The 17,532-nt window shown below is 44.6% G+C and overlaps 1 protein-coding gene across 46 annotated transcripts in view; it reads left to right on the top strand.

Moving 5' to 3' along the window:
• CELF4 (CUGBP Elav-like family member 4) overlaps window positions 1–17,532 on the top strand; it is a 671,175-nt gene that overhangs the window by 570,198 nt on the left and 83,445 nt on the right. For 10 of the 46 annotated variants that reach the window (XM_041422010.1, XM_041421989.1, XM_041422006.1 and 7 more), the window contains exon 5: window positions 6,481–6,490. The exons of the other annotated variants lie outside the window; for them this stretch is intronic. In XM_041422010.1, the coding sequence (XP_041277944.1) occupies window positions 6,481–6,490 (10 nt within the window). The remainder of the gene's footprint in view (window positions 1–6,480; window positions 6,491–17,532) is intronic. 46 annotated transcript variants of the gene reach the window in all.

The raw sequence follows: 17,532 nt of genomic DNA, 5'->3' as shown, positions 1-17,532 counted from the left end.
AACCTTAGGTACTAATTAGATTATCTCTCCTGCATGAGCTGAAATAGGGTTCCTCTCCCTCCTGCATCATTGCAGTCACTGCACTTGAGCTGACACCATGAGCACCTGGAGATCTCTCCTAATACCACCAAGAGTGGTCACTTCATAGTGAAGTTGGTCAATAAAAAACCTCCCTCTGCCACTGCACAGAGAGAGAGCTCCTTGCAGGGCAAGCACCTCGGACAGCTGTCTCTCTTACTCTTCCATTCCTGCACTCAGCTTGTGCCCCCAGAGCCCCTCAGTTGCCCTTCCACCTTCTGAGCCCTCCAAGCCCCATTGCAAAGGATATCCCACAGGGCATGCTGAGGCAAGAGGTGCCTGAACCCCCAGTGCTTCACAAGGAGCTGCCTCCTCAGAGGGGCATGATCACCCCTCAGGGCCTGTGTGAACGCAGCCAGTGGTGAAAGCACCAAGACCTTTCAGATGATTCAAATGTGTGATTGTCACACTCGTCCCTTCACACACCCTTATCAGGGCAGCCAGGACCTGTGTTCCTTCTGGCTCTGCACTTTTCACTCCCTTTCTTTGTGTTACTTTGGCAAGTAAGGAAAATGTTCAGCCCCCAGCTCTGAGTCATTGCCACCCTCCCAAAAAAACAATCGCGTCCTGAACTGCTCTTTCCCAGGAGCTGCCAAGCACACCCAGTATTCACCCCAGCTCCTTAGGCAGCTACAGACTACAACTTGTAGCAGGAACCATTAATAGTATTAATAACCTCTTTTTAACATGAGACCTTTTCAAACTGCCGGGCCCAAAACACTTGACGCATTTCACGGCCTACGTGTTGCAAATCCACACCCTCCAAGGAATTTCACAGCCATCACTGATGCAGGCTGACCTCCTTGCACCTGCAGACCAACATCACAGACAGACCTCAGGCTGTCCTGCCCGAAACTCATAAATGCGTCACCATACAAAGGAACAAGGGGTCCTCTGCAGCATAACAGCTCCCCACCGTGCTTTGATGTGCCACCAAACACCTCCACTTCTGAGCATTCCTGTTCACCAGGGCAGCGTCTGTGGTGCGCAAGCTTCCGTCTTCCCGGATCATTTCTCCCAGCAGCAAAATACTGGAGCTGCTCAGACCAGCAGGCTTACTGTGGAGCATCCAAAAATTCAAGGAAGGTGGAATGCAATCCCTTTAGAGCATGAGTACTTTCTGCAGCAATGATCTCTTGTCTAGTCTGTTTGTTATTCCATCCATCCATCCATCCATCCATCCATCCATCCATCCATCCTCATAGTCACCATTATTCTCACTACAGGTGAGAAATTACTTTTCCGTGGAAAAGGCAATGCAAATTTTTTCATCGATGGCCATCTCATCTCACTTTGATTTATTTAGAAGGCAGGCCTATTCTTTTTTGCTTGCCTTCACTTTGGATGCCACAGCCATGACTTAATTGAGCATCTCTGACCTTTACTGCCTGTGACCATTTCCCACCAAACACCTCCTCTGAAAGGGCTTGATTTTAAAAAGTGATGATTTGCTGCAAGGAACAGAGCATTTTTTGCCTTTGCAGTCCCACTTGTGTGCTGGAGAGAGGCAGTGTTGGGAGGACTGCTGTGCCATACCCTGGGGTTCGAGAGAAGGGTCTGGCCTGCATGAGGGTGAGACTGATTGTAAGGAAGGGAGGGAAAGGGGAGATAGAGACACAAGAAACCTCGTCACTTCCACAACTGCTACTGCTCAGGAGAAAGGAGCAAAAGAAATATATATCTGCTTGCCTATTAATTTAAATCTAGACACAGGAAGAAGTCAACGAACTGTAATTTATGAGCTGTCAAAGACTGAAAAATTCCTTTTGACACTGTATTTTCAGTTATTACATGCTTTCCTGCAAGACGACAGCGTAATTCTGTAGGGAGTCTTCTAGTGAGCAGCACAATAGCAGAGGGCAGTGGGGGCTTTCTTATTATCTTTTCTTCCCCCTTTCTTCTTCTCTCCCACTCCTTTCAATCATCCCCCTTTTCCTACCTCGCTGCTTGCCCAAACAGCAGGAGGAAGCAAATCAGCAGCAGTCCCCATCCTGCCAGCCTTTCAACACCTCCAAGGCAGTGCTTGGTGCTGGGCTGGGTCTGGCACCATGCAGAGATTTCTGAGGACTCTCTGGGTGATGGGAATGGAGATTAGGCAATGACCACAACTCCACTACAGACAAGGGAAATAAACTCTCACACTGTCTCTGGCATTTTAAACACTTGAGATAGTTTGCCTCTGCCCATGCTAGGTACCCACCACTCCTGCTGGCACACCTTTTGGCTGGGTCCTTCTCACTTGTATCAGCTCTGATTGACAAGTGCCAGCTCCCTCAGGTGCCCAGAAGTTGGCAGCACTGACTGCTTGGCTCCCTGCTTCTCCAAAAAGTGAATCAGGACAGTGGAGATTCCTGCTAGGATCCTGGGTAGCACATGCTCCCCTGGAGAAGAGCAGTTTCTCCTCTTTTCCAGCCTTTCTAAGCCCTCCTGAAGGTTTGCTCATTGGAAGGCAGTGGAAGGATCTTGGGATGGACACCCCTGGACAGCACAAAAACCAGAGGGTGGGGTGGTATTTTGCTGGTAGTGTTTGTGGAGGGGAAGGCATGAAAGAGTCACCTGCCCATGGGCATCTGTCCACATCTCCATCAAGTTGTTGGGACACACAGGTTTGGGAAGTGATGACAGTGGCATTTTGCCCAATGTCAGTTGATGGAGGAACCCAAGCCAACAAACATCAAATGAAGTTTGACCTGAAAATGTTTCTTTCTCCTGAATCCAACCTGAAGTTCCCTTGGCATCCAGCTCATTTCCTTATCACTTGGGGACAGGAGTGGGGGAGGCTTTCACAACAAATGTCATTTATCCCTGCATTTTCAAATCTTCCATTTCCTTACACACACAATTGCTTTTTAATTTGAGTTGCCGGTGGTTGTGGTAAGGTTGTCTTTTTGCTTTATGTTTTTTCTTCCCAGCTTTGGTTTCTCACTCACAGCTCATAAAACCCTTTTAAAGTCTATTCTCTGTGATAGGCACTTCGCCTCCTATTTAGAGAATCACTCCCACACGCTGCACGCATCCATATGCAAACACGCAGACACACGATTTTTCTGGGTGAACTGAACTACAAATCTTGCACTTTAATATAATTTAGGCAGCCTGTGCAAAGCTCTCTGAAGTCAGGATTATGGACTAGTTGTCTGAAAAATGCTGTAGAAAAGTCCAGAGGAAAGGCTCATGATTTTTGTGGGGTAGTGCTGCAAGGCAAGTGCTCACAATCCCCAGTCTGTTCCAGGTTGTGCGTCTGTTTAACTTCTGTGGGTCTCAGCCACCCCAAGCCTGAATCTGGGCCAACACTACCACCTACTATACTTAGTTTTTGAATGATTATGTCAGACCTTCCTTACGTCTTCTATCATTGCTGTGGCAGCATGTTCTTTCAGAATTGAGTATCAAAACAATCAAGGCAAAAAATCCCCTGGATTGCAGGTGAAGAGATGAAAAAAAATGAAAACAAAGAGGTTTGCCCAGAACTACTCTCACATCTAACAGCAAAAACAGGGAGATAAAAGACTGTCTCTTGAATATGAGGTGAATCCTTAGGGACCTGGGGACAAACTATTGTATTTTTTCATGAGTTATTGATGGACAAACTTTCAGTCTTTTTGTTAAAATTCAGGAAAACCTGCACCAAATCCTTCAAGCTACTACTCTCTGGGTCCTAGCTTCCACTTAGATAAGGCGTGAGCTACTACCAGGACAAGTAGCTGTCTGTACGACCAAAGACCACCAAAACACCCAAGGTTAGATCTTCCTCAGTCTGGGGCAATGTGGCTGGAACAGATCAAAAAAAGAGACAGTGGAAGTCAATAATGAAACAGTGAAAAAGACAAAGCAGGACTCAACGCAGTTCCCTGACATATTTTGGTTAACATTACACTTGCTAAATAAATGTCATCCCAATTGAGACCTGGGCTTTGTTTCCAGCTCAGAGAAAAGTTCAGGGAAGCTGAATGAAAGGAACCCTATTGCCTTTACATTCCTTCACTATGCAGGGAAGTCTCTGAGTGCATACAGTACAATTACTTTTGCTCCCAGGAAAAAAGATATTGAGGTGGATAAAGGAAAAAACTGTCCTGTGTTTCTTGTTACATGAAAGACTCTTAGGAATTATGACTTTGGTTTCCTTTATTTACTGGTCTCTCCAGCTCTCACAATCTCCTTGGGAGTAGCTTGTAAGGGGGTATTTAATCCCAGGGTCCCACAGACATAATAGTGGCAAGAATATGATAAAGAAGAACAGGGTCCTCCTTAGGATAGTTGAGTCACTGTATTTGCAAAGATAACATCTACTCCCCCATAGCAAACACAACCTTCCTAGAGAACCAACCATTAAAAATAAGCTGCAATAACCAAGAGCAAAGAACAGAAATAACTGAGGTATGTGCCCATCTTCTATAGCAATATCTGGAGAAAGGAAAATGCAGTATTACTTAAATACTGTTGTTAGAGGATGGTGCTGCAGCAGAGGTGAATTCCTGCTGTGCAAGCTGGGAGAAGGAACAATGCCAGAGGCAAGGGAAGGAAGGAGAGGGCCTATGTGTCTTTGAGATCCTATCTTCCCCGTGGCAAAACTGACTGATTGAGTTTTCCTTATCAGTATAAGTTATCTTGAGCTGCAAAGGTTCTCTAGAATTGGAACTTCCTTGTAGTTCTTGCTGAGCACAGTGTTCAAGAGGGTGGACATTAAATGGATTAAGAAGTGGGTAATGGACAAATCTCAAAATGCAGTTGTCAAAGAGAAACCATGATAGAGTGAGGGTATTTGCAGCAGGGCTCTACACGGATCAGTAGCCAGCTCTGACGCTAGTCAGCATTGTCATGAATGATGTGGAATTAAATATCCCGGCTGATAAAATCTGTGGATAACACAAAATGGAAAATTGTAAGGACAGAACTCTGATACAGAGTCATCTAAGTCACTTAGGTCACTCTGAACAAGCTTTGGCTGGCTAAGACATTATGTGCGTGTTTCTGCAGAACCAAATCTAAGTTGACTCAGGGCAGAATAGGGCTGCAAAACAGGCCTAAAGAATGAGGGGCTGTATTTCATAAGACAGCAGCCTAGAAAAGTACCTAGGCAATGGTGTAAAAAAGCGGTTAGCACGGCTGAGGAAGACCATAATCTTCCAGCATGTTGGCGGGCAAAATCATCTAGCAGGCTTCTTGCTATATAAACAAAGAACCTGAAGGACAAAGATGATTTTTAAGTGGGTGACACTGGTGGAGAGCGTACTTCAGGAAACTGATCCAAGCCTGACATTCATATTTTTAAACTGTAATAATTTTTTAAAAAACCTGTATAAATTAAACACATGCCTCTAAGTGCCAGATTTGAAAAGTTGTGCTCATCCTTGTCTAAGAGAGCTGCAAGAGACTTGGGCCTTCATGGAAGTATCTTTTCTGGGAAAATAGGCTATATACGAAAGAGCACTTTAATCACCTGGAGAGAGACTGCACTTTTCCCCAAAACTTTTCTAATTTGAACATGATGCCAAACACATTAAAGTGAGAAGTCAGAGACAGGCTCCTGTCACAAGAGGATGCGCATCAAAGCAAGCTATGATGCTGTCGGTTGCTCTGCCTCGTAGTAAGAGTTGGCCCCTGACCAGGACACACATTTTAGCCAAAACACAGCCTATGGGGATGGCTGCAGGGCAGCAGCAGGATGGCTTCAGCACCCTGAAGTGGTTCAGCAGTGGTTCAGCCCCCTGGGACAGCTCTGTGGGAATCTCGGTACCAAGCGGGAGAGACCAGACCCCTACAAATCCATTTCAAACAATCAGTGTGAGCCTCTGACTAGCCTGGGGTTAAGGGGGTTTGGGGAGAAAGGAGGAGTTTGCCCCTAGTATATTTTCCCCTGTGCAATGCCCATCTTTGCTTGCTGACTGATGCTGCAGATCACTGGAGAGGGTCTTTAGCGCGGGGAGCGTGCCGAGCCCGGGCGCTGGCTCTCCGTGTCAGTGTTATCGCTCGCTGTCACATTTCGAAAGAGGAAGCGAGTCTGTGCCACGCACACAGAGAACAAAGCCCTCGCCAAGCCGAGTGAGAGTTACAACTTGTCAGCACGTCTCTCAGCCTGCCGAGGGCCAAACATGAAACACAAAAAAAGGCCTGAAATGAGGGGAAAAGGGAAAATAATAGCACAGCGAGCTCTCAAGCTCAGAAAAGGCTTGCTATAAAACAGCACCTTCGCTCTCTGCTTCTCTCTGTGTCTCTGAGTCCCGGCTACTGATGAAGGGAAGAGATGACTCCCCTTAGCACATTTACACTACTGTTGCAGTAATAGGGACCAGAGCCAGGTTCAGATCTGGCTTGCACAGCCCTGCTTTTTTCCACACACCCCAAATAGCATTCTTAGCCAAAAAGCATTATTAGTAATGATGAAATCTGAGGTAGGAAGAGCCTTCAGAGGGTCATTTTTTACTATATGGACAGTAAAGCACTAGTTGTTAGAAACACCTTCCTGAGACTTGGACTATACCCTGAATTAGTCAATTAGTTTATCCCATTACTAACATAGAGTAGGAATGGGATAACAGTTTTTTATATTTGCTGATCTTGACTTAGCTGTGTTGGTGGGACAAATAATTCTATCATTGCATGGTGTATGTCTGTAATGTCGATTTATACCTAGTAAGATATCATTTCAGGAAGATTTCAAGATTTATGCTTACTAATAATTTGGTCCAGGTGTATAATTTTCTGTTTCGAACACTTTTGACATGGATAATATGCCATGGCAAGAAAAACAATAGTATGGGCAGCACTGTACAGGACTGAGATGAAAGACCAGCTTCAGAGCACTTCTGTGAAAAAACCGAGATGTATCTATACAAACTGACTGAAAACAGGAGACAAACTTCATATGGACTCCATCTTATAGTACCAGTTGTTGTTGATACAGTTGGTAGTACATGCATCCTTCAGGTTCTCTGGTCTAATTAAAATTAGATGGAGCAGAGCACTGTCAGTAGAAAACTACTTGACAAATATTTGTCTTGCTCCCATCATGGCACTGTGCTGTATCTCTTTCTGATGCCCATACTGGTAAGGGATTGAGTTCCCCCCTATTAAGACTCACCTGCTGTTAACTAAAAAATCATCCAGTTCAACACTCTTGCCACAGGTAGGGGCCCCCTTCTGCCAGACAAGGTTGTTCAAAGCCAAATCCAACCTGGCCTTGAACACGAGTCTTTTGAGAAGACAAAGAGATGTCCCTTCTCTTGCAGGTGTATGGAAGTCTTTTGTCCCCAGCTCTTCCCTTTTGCTTTCCTCCATGAGTTTTATAGCACAGAGTCTCAGGTATGGGCTTGAGTGGCACATGTAAGATCAAGGTGTGGTTTAAAGCCAGGATTTTATCTTGATGAGCAAGACAACAAATTCATTAATCCTGAAAGAAAATGTAAGGACAATAGCGGTCCTTCAGATAGGTCAAGGGCACCCAGCTATGCTACTTTTACAGAGCCCTCATTCTGTAATAGTTACTAGGCAGCATTGGGCTGAGCTGAGAAGGATTAAAAAAGACTGATGGAAAGGAGAAACTCAACAAGGAGACAGACAAGGCAGGATTTGGCCCTGAGCACTTCCATCTTCCTGCATGTGAGAGAAGATGGCGGAGAAAACATTTGCAGATGAAAGCCACTCATATGTCATAGACATCCACTACAACCAACACCTGTTTGCTGTGATTTCAGACCACAGCAGCCAAGATCAAAATTGTGGGACTGTCCCCACAGGCTCACCAGGGAAGGGCTGACTAAACCGTGTGAATGGGGAGGTACCAAACCTTCTCCTGACAAAGCTCGCCCTGAGACCCACCTGTCCACAGCCCAGCCAGAAGCACCAGTGCCTGCATTAAACGGCCTCTGCAGCGGGAGGCTGTTTATGAACTAATTCTTTACTGCTGGCATAGCACCCGGCTCGTTTTCACCTTTCTTAAAGGTTAACCTCATTTCCTTCTATTAGTTGGTTTTAGCGAATGCCGTTCGGCGCGGCAGTTAAAGAGCTCTGTCAGAGGATGGAAATGACAGTGGCATTTAAAGCCAGCCAGAGTTGAGAGCTGGGGGGGTGGGAAGGTGGGTGGAAGAAATAATCTTCAATAAAATGTTTGTAGGGAGATGCTAAGTGACATCAAAGAAAGCAGCCCTGCTTTCCCCAAGAGCAATAATCTTTGGCTCAATGTGCTCAGAGGGATGGGTGTCTCCTGAGTTTGAAACCAGCCCAAATGCAGGGAGAAAAAGTGACTTAAGGACTGCAGAAAGGGCTCTGGACATCCCACCTTTATAGATTACTTCTTTTTTGGTCCCGCTGGCCTTACTTAATGACAAGTGTATGCTGAATATTACTGTCACTGAAGTTCCCCCGTGAGTGTGTTGATTATGAATTCTATTGCAAGCCCTGCCTGGCATTTCAGGGCATCCTGTCTGATCCCAATTTTACTGCATTCCTTCGCTTCTCTGCAGCGCTGTTTTAAAACCTGGGGTGAGACCTGCAGGAAAGTCTTCTACTCAGAGGAAGGATGAGTTTTGCCTGTGCAGGAGATTTCACAGGGGGTTTGTTTTCTTTTCTTTACTGCAACAGAACAGTGAAAGGAGTGTAAGCAAACAGGCTGAATCAGGGAAATACATGCAGACTACCAAACCCTGGCACAGAAAAGGTATGATGGGTGTAGTCCAGCTTCTTGATGTCCTTCTGCTCTGTCCTCACCAGATCTCTCCTGGCATGGGTGTAAGACATTGTTCTGCATCAGGGAGAATCTGCAGTACCCAGCAGTGGCAGGGACATCTGAGCAGTGTTTCAGCAAATCAAGAGTCTGATCCAAAGCCTGCAAGGCTCTGTGGCGTTCTTTTTCATTAACTTCAATAAGCTTCATCTCTAACCCTGAATCCCCAATGTTTATTTCAAGCACTGGTGTAACATCACTGGAATATAATGTTCCTCCTCAGACACACCTTAGGGTAACAGTCTAAATGAATATTTGGATAAGTCAAGCCAGATCCTGCTGGGTGACATCCTGAAGCAGACCCTTTCATTTCCTGGGTCATTTGTCAAGCTGGCCAAAGTATTTCAAAAGACCAGGTGACTAGCCCAACGTGTAGTTTTGTAACAGGCAAAGCATTCCCCTGGAACAGATTCATTTCAATGAGATTTTTGCCAGGGGACTTTTTTTTTTCTTTAAATTAATGAATTGAGTTCTCTTTTCAGGAGGTACAAATCTATCATTTTAACGGGATCTTTTTGATTTAATTTTGTTTCAAGTCTGTATTGTGTTAAACCACTAGCTTCCATCCTGAGTTAGACCAAAGGTTTGTCTAGTCCAGCATCCTCTGTTCCAACAGTGCCCATTAGAAACAGTAGGAACAAGGCTTTTATGAAGAGTGATCCTCCCTCTAATACCCTCTGGCTTCCAGCAGACAGGAGTTTAGTGACTAAGATAGATTTTGCATCTGGATATTCATGTTTTATAGCACTGAGTGGACATAAGCACTAATCTGTCTCATTCGCCTTGGAGCTAATTTATTACTTTTGCATTCAGCAACATCCCATGACAGAAATGTCTTTTATTTATTCATATAGTGTGTGAAAATATACTTTCTTTTGTCTGGCTGAAAACCATGGCCATTCTGCCTTATATATTTTATGTTTTGAACTTATTAAGACAAAGGCTTTTTATTCCTCTGAGACAATACCCTGTAACATTTCACAACTGAAGAATTTCCGTTTCACAAGAACTTTGGCCTCTCCAATTCAAAGTGGAAGTACATTTTTTGAGACATCAGTATTTCTTATAGAAAAAAATTCCACGTTTCATCCAGTTTCAGTCATTTCATTATATCAGTGTAATTGAGGGTGACAGCAGCAAAAATAATAATAGCAAAAAAAAAAAAACAAAAACCAAAAACAAAAACCAACCAAACGTAAAACTACCAACAATAACAAAAAAAGACTTAGGCACCCTGGGAAGAACTGGCAAGAATGCATTAAAGTTTCATAATAGCATTTTCTTCCTGCCAGCTGGACGAGGAGAGTCACAAGGACAGGTTGGGAGGACCAGACACCCCAGCCTAATCACACTGGCACCATGTCATGTGCCTCCACCTTATTGTTCAGCTGCCCATATGCAGGTGTGTTCTATATAGAAGCGGCGTCCCATTCTCACCATCATTTTGATAAAAAAAATCTTCTAAATGGGACTTCCATCCAGTCAGAGCGAAACAGGTTTAACAAAAATTATGCTGTCTTTTTAGGTGACCTGGCTTGGGGGCAAAAAGTCACTGTTAGGGTGTCCTAGCAGTCAGTGGGATGTCTGGAGAATTAACTGGATGGATCCTGTTGGGGTTCAGGTCTCGTACTATTCACCTGCACCTGGCCACACGCACTGCATACCCAGCTCACTGCTCACATCCAAAAGCAAATCCTTACAGGATTTCAGCTCTTGCTCCATAAAGCTGGGTGAATTTCCACCCCCACCCCCGCCCCCCCCAATCTTCTTATTTTTCTGCTTGCAGTTACAGGCAGGACTATCTCTTTACATGCTCATAAACACAGCCTGGCAAACTCCACTTTTGATTTTAACTAAGGATTCCAGATACAGCATCAAACAAGAGATGCACAAAACTTCTGTGTGAAATACAGCTTCATAACTGAAGTGAACATTAGGCTAAGAGCTGTATGAAGTAGGAAAGGTGTTATTGAGACCTCTGAGACGTGCTGCTTGGATTCCTTTATTATTATTGTTTTCTTTTGCCTTTTCTTCATTTTCTTTGTTTGTAGATGAGGGCATGGAGAGGAAAAAAGCCAGGAAGTTTATAAAAGCAATAGAGAAGGGAGTTGAGGCATTTTGTGGAGATCTTTAATGACATTCTGTATAATTTGAAAGTGGGGAGAAAAGGGGAGAGAGAAAAAGGGAATTAGCAAAAAAACTGGCAAAAGAAAAGTGGAATGTGGAGAGAAGCGTGTGGATGAATTTTAATGCAATCAGAAAGCTGTAATAATGGTAATAAAGGAATATATTCAGACGTCAAGAGAGGGAGAAGGGAACAGGACCCGCGACACCAGAATTTAAATTAGACATAGACGTATAATTCTCTTTTCTTCCCCCCCTCCTTTCTTCAAATGAAGAAAATGGAATTTTTAAGCACAGCAAAGGAGGGATTAACAATTGGCAGGTTTTCAGCCCTTTGTCTTTTGGCGAATCCCATTTAATCACCGTCTTTAATATTAAGGAGGCTGTGGCCGTGCGGGGCTGTCTCAGGCTTGGGGGAAAAGGGATGATATACAGAGGAAAAGAGAGATAACACTTAGGTTCAGGCAATTGTGAGGAAGTGTTTCAATTTCCTCCACTGAAGTCTTTAAAAACTGAAGTTTAATTTGATCTGAAATGTCGTCCCAGCTCCTGCAAGAGAAAATATGTCCTTCCCACCCCCCTTCCTGCCCATGCCCATGCTGTTTCAATAGTCCTCGGTGCTCAAGGCTGGAGTGCTACCACAGATTAATGTCTTGGCTTTCTAGGCTTCTGGAAAGGGTTTCAAAGCTTCGACAGGTCACCAGTGAGATGAGTTTAGGAACTGAAACTTATTTTCCTGACATACCAGTCTTGACACCACTGACCCTGCAGAGTTTGTCAAGAAGCTTCTAAGCTTTGCTCTGAATGGGTGTGAAAACCAAATGGCCCCTCAGGCTCAGCCTCAGCCTTGTGTGGCCACAGAGTGAAAAGGGGATGTTACACATAGGAATTAAGAACTGTTAAATTCCCCAGAACCAAAGGCAGTGGGACTTGTATTCAAATCTGAACTGCCTCTGAAAGATGAGTGCAAATGCATAAATCACAGTTCATTTGAGGTGTCATTTGATAGTACAAGACAGTCTTCTCCTTTATCTCCTTCTTCTTCTGGAAATCCATCAAACTGGGATGAGAATTTGTGAATTCACAAGAGGACGGAGCCAAAACAGTCATGCAAATTCCTGTGAAGTTTAGTCATTGCAGAGCTGGACACATCCACTCTTCCATGCTGGGTCTCCTTAGGTGCTTTCTTCAAAGAACCTTTCCAGGGTTGTTCCTAGGGAAAGGGAACTGTAACAACAGGCTGTTAACAGCTATGGAAAGAGGTCTAATCTTACCTTTTGACTGAAAGGTTGATTTAGATTAAGATATTCTTCCTGTTGTAGCAGGATTGTGAAAAGAAAGTGTGTGTTTGGGCTGTAGGTTGAGTTTAGCAAGACCAGATTTTGACTTCCAAGTCTTCCTAAAAGGCACTGCCTCAGGGGCAATTCTCAAAAACATTCCAGTTGTGTGTTTCAGATAACAACTAAGAAGAATCATGAGCTGTGAGGCACAGTTCAGAGGCAGAGCCTTTATGCCTTGCCTGGCACGGGGTTTTAGACTTTTCTCACCAGCAGCTTTCCAAAGCAAGAGCTACAAATAAAATGGATCTTTTCTAGTTATTTTCCCGGCTCAATATCAAACACCATAAAACCTGTCATTTAACATTGGCACCAGGAATCTGCACAGGGAATCTGCACATCTCTTGGCAATGGACAGTTGTGATGGTGCTCTTCAGCAAGTCAGAACTACAGATATTTGTCTTGGGGTTATAAAATATTTGCAGCGGTACGGGAAGAACCTGCTGTTAGGATCGTTTAGGCTATGTCTTCATGGCAGGGTTTTGCTTGGCCCATGGCCAAAGTTTTGTCCATACCCTGTGTGCACAGAGGAAGCCTGAGTGTGTTTTCATCTGAGCAGCCCAGATGAGGCTCTCAGTTTGCACTTGGGTTTCACTTCAGTGCTGGTGCACAGAGGATGTTGCTACAGCAGCACAGACCAGCCAAACCCAAACCACACCCACCCTCCTGCTCTGAACAGTCGCCTCCATCTCCTCCCATTTTTCATCATGGCTCTGCACTTTTTTCATCCTGCTCCTACGCTTGCTCTCCCAAATAATACCTGGATGTGGTTTACAGCTGCTGCACATCAAGGATCTCTCCCAGTTCCCGGTATAGCAGGTCTTTCGTTCCTCAGGAAGGTAGGACTGTAATATCAACTAGGACACTAAAAGAAGAGAATAGGCCCAGTCACGTTTAATTAAAAAACATCATCTTAGACATTGGGTTCAACAACTGGCAACAAGTTAGTTTTCTTTCCCTTTTCTCAGAGGGCAAACAGCAGCCAGCATCTGTGTTCTCTTGGACACAAGCACCTGGATCACTGCACCACTGTCTTTAGGAGTCACACTACTGCAGGACATGAAAATCTCTCCTTGTACGATAACTTCAAGATTCACAGCCATTGTAATTTACCAAAGTAGACTTTTATTAAGGACTAAACCCTGCCTTGACTTGCCCCTACAGTCTTGCATGAAAAGGAGTTGGGAAATCTCCAGTCACTTAAATCTGATAGAAGCCATTGTAGTGTTCAGCCACAGATCTGACTCCCAGCCTGCCAGGTACATTTCACTATTTCTGCCAGGGCTACCTGTGCTCCTGGAGTGTGGCAAACCTCACCAATGCCCAGTTTTGCCTGCTGCAAACACCAATTATTCTTTTTGCAGATGGGGAAACTGAGGCTGCCTTTTTCACTGGGTAATTTACATAGCTCATATTTCCACTGAGCCCGCTGTCCTTGGCAGAGATATAAGTATTTAATAACAGTAATTGCATAGTAATTGCATCTTTTTGGTACCAGGAATAACAAATCACTCAAAGAGAAAAGAGGTTTTGCCTTCCCTAGTTTCCAAAGCACAGCTTAAGATGGGACTCAGGAGCCCCAAAAAACAGTCTGAAAGGCATGGAAAAGAGCTTCAGCCAAGCTCTTGAATATCCTCATGGGTCCATTCTTCCATAACTGGACCAGGAATTATTTTCACTCTCACTTTCCCAAAGCAAGATCTAGGTTCTGTCTATTGAAAATAGTTCGTGACATGTTGAAAATAAGCAGAAGACAGAAGTTCCTGACTCAGTGCGTGCTTCAGCTGGAGAATGACTCGCTGCAGGATGTGCTGGATGCTCGCAAGCACACACGGGTTCAAAAGTCCACTGAACAATTACGTCAAAGAAAGACCCATCAGAAACTACTACATATGCAAAGAAAAAACAAACCAAAACAAGTAAAAAAAAAAAAAAACAAACAAAACAAAACAAACAACCAGACAAAAAACCCCACACTGCAGACTCCATAATTCCCTGAATTGCAGAGCACTGAATTGGAGGAGAATATTTTGAGGGGATCAACAAAATTCTCCATTCTTTTACTGTTCCCTAGACAGCCAAATTAGCTGTTGCAGAGACAGCAAACAGAACCAGACAGACCCTGTGTCTCTTGTTCAGCTGTTCTTTCACTCTGTTTACAGGATCCATGTCCAAGTCAAGGCGTAGAGTGCAGCCAAGCAATTAAGTAAGAGAAATCCTTCAAACTAAGTTTTTGACATGCAACAGTGGAGAGTAACGCACCTGTGGGATGAAGCTTCCTTCTTTGCACGGGAGAATTATGCTCCCACACCTGGGCTTATATTCATTTGCGCTTGTCCCCATCACACAGCTGTTCAGATTAGTGTTATTCTCTCTAGCCCGGGTGTCTCAAAGCCTCTGTCTCCAGCAGTTGGAGACCAGCAGCTGTGCAATCATATCTGCTAACGTATGGGATATAAAGGATCTGTTAAGTAAAACCAAACCAAGGAGGTAGGAGGGGGAGAGATCAGTGCAAAGAAATCAGTCCTGCTAAGATGTGATTAGGGATGCCCCACAACACCCAGCTGCAAGGAAGAGGTGAACTCAGCAAACATTTTAAAACCTGCAGCAGAATTAGCCCATTGAGGGTGTTGTTTGATATGGGGAGGAGGAGGGAAAAGGGGCCAAATTGGAGGTGCAGGTGGAAGGAGGATTTGTTTGCTATTGTTTGGAGTTAGGTAGCACTATGCTTCTGTTGTTTGGGCTTTTGAATCTTGTTGGATTTTTCCCCCATCCTAATTGTGAAGCACCTCTAGTTTACAAGGTTCATGTATTTTCCAGCAAGATACCACGGATAAGATAATTAGCTAATTTACAATTAGCTACAACAGTATTCATAATCACTTCCCCTGTGGAAAGGGTGGTAATCATCATCACGTAGCTGTAGGACTGCTGTGAAAATGGCAACAGGAGTGTGAAACCCAGGCCCTGGGAAATGCCCTGCTTTTAGCCTATTGATCACCTGATTAGCACAGGTTAAGGGGAGTGTTGGGGCACTCTGGCTCAAGAGAATGACAGGCTTGAGCTTGCAGATTTGAGTTCAAACCAAACTTTCATAATATTCAGGGCATCTGCAGCTCACCCTTCTTCTCTCAAGCTCCTTCTTTCTTCTTTGACCTGTGGAGGATTCCTTGGTCATGACTGTCTGAAAGAAACCGAGGTTTATAGCTCTTTTTCACCACGTCACTTTGGCATATGCCTGATCCCGTTGTTTGGAGTTGGGAGTTCTGAGGGATGAAAGAAAGGCTGGACATGAGTCAGCAATGGGATCTTGCAGCCCAGAAACCAGCCTTGTCCTGAACTGAGTCAAAGGAAAGTTGAGACAGATGGTTCTGCCCCTCTGTTCCATTTCTGTGAGGCTGTTTTTGTATTTTTGAGACTGCTACACCCAGCTCTGGGGCTCTGGTATAAAAAGGTTGTGGACCTGTTGTGGAGCATCCAGAGGAGGCCACAGAGATAATCAGGGGGCTGGAGCACCCTATGGAGCACTATGAAGACAGGCTGAGAGAAGAGAAGGCTTCAGGCAGACCTTATTGGGGTCTTTAAATACTTTAGGAAGCTTATGAGAGGTGGGGACAGGCTTCTGAATATTGCCAGTACCAATAGGATAAGGGCTCCTGCTTATCAAACGAGAGTACATTCACTCTAGATACAAGAAATACTTTTTACACAACAAAGTTGGTGAAACACTGACATAGGCTGCCCAGAGGGGAGTCTCTCATCCTGAAAACTTTCAAGATTCTGTTGGACAAGGCTCTGAGCAACTTATTCTAGTTGAGGATGTCCCTCCTCACTGCCAGGGTCTTGGACCAAATGACTTTTAAGGTCCCTCCCAACCCAAACCATTTTCATTCTGTGCATGTCATGAGCACTCTCAGTACTATCTCCTCTTCCTTCTTTGCTAAGGATGAATCAGGAGAGTGGGTAAGCAAGATCAACTCTGCTTCTTGCATCCTCTCTGGTAAATGTGCCACTTGGTCCTGTGCACTGGCTTTTCTTCTCACACACACCTGCACAGAAACTTCTCCAGGCTGCTTGTTTGTTGTGTCGTGGTGCCAAGGAGATAAACTTAAAGGCCTTCCCAGTGCCAGCACCAAGGCACTGCAGCTGCTCCCCCTCTGTGTGTGCAAGCATGTTTGGGAAGGAGGGGAACAGCAGCAGGCACAAATAATTTTTAACTATATAAATTAGCCTGGGACGCAGAGATGGTGAATCTGTCCCTCTTCATTTCCAAGGCCTCGGAAGTTCTAGATGGTAAAGCTGCTTTACACTTTCCTGATACAAGGATTCAACCTCTTTGTTTTGCATGAGGAATACAAGAACACAAGTGTATTTATATACTCTTATCTAAATGTACCCCCATGCACACACATACATTAGCGAGAGCTATCTGGATAAACACAATCCTGTGTCATGTCTCCCTGCGAGTGACCCTAATTTTCCCCCAGTCCCTCCACAATTGCTGTGATTCTTGTTCTTGTCCTCTTGCTCCACACAGGGTCAAACATCCTGCATCTCATTGTCCCTTCTGTCTCTTTAATTAGTGCCCGTCCTCCCCCTTCTCCCCCTCGCTCCAGTGTCCCCCCTTCCCATCTCCTTTCAGCACTTGGTTTGCAGCGCTCTATTATTTCACCTTTCACGTGTGCAGCCTCCTTTGCCCGGGCCCATGTGACACCTCTGCCTTACACTCATCATGGAAACATAACATTTAAATACAAATAGAACAGGGAATAATTTAACCCCTATTTGCACTGGGGAAGGTGCAAAGGCTGCATATAAACACTGCAGGGAGGTCTATAGATGTTGTATATTTATCTTACAAGTTCTGTTTCTCCTCTTGGTGCTTTGCAGCCTGCTTTTCCTGACAGGCATGAGCCTCCACTTCTGGCAGAGTGGTCAAGAAAAGGGAAGCCTGGTTCCACAGGGATATTGGAAATGTCACCAAAGGGACACCTCTGAGAACTCTGATTTGTTATTGCAGTGGTCTTTCTCTCGCTTCCTGTCCTCCTGTGAGGATCTTGGAGAGCTACCTTCTGTCACTGTTGTGATTTATTTATGGCAAAATAGGGCAGACCTGAAAGGAACTTAATTTTCAGTATTATCAAAATTCACCATCAACACCTCCTTGGCTCTCCTGGGTGGCACCACACACAAAAATACCCACCCATGGTTGAACATTTCCATGGCAAAGCAGGCATGATGACTCACCTTGTAGAAAAAAACTGATAGTGG

The sequence above is a fragment of the Onychostruthus taczanowskii genome, unplaced genomic scaffold (assembly GCF_017590055.1).
Source record: "Onychostruthus taczanowskii isolate IOZ18803 unplaced genomic scaffold, ASM1759005v1 scaffold70, whole genome shotgun sequence".
NCBI lineage: Eukaryota > Metazoa > Chordata > Aves > Passeriformes > Passeridae > Onychostruthus > Onychostruthus taczanowskii.
The sequence above is the reverse complement of the archived record's forward strand: the minus strand, read 5'-3'. Positions and strand labels throughout refer to the sequence as shown.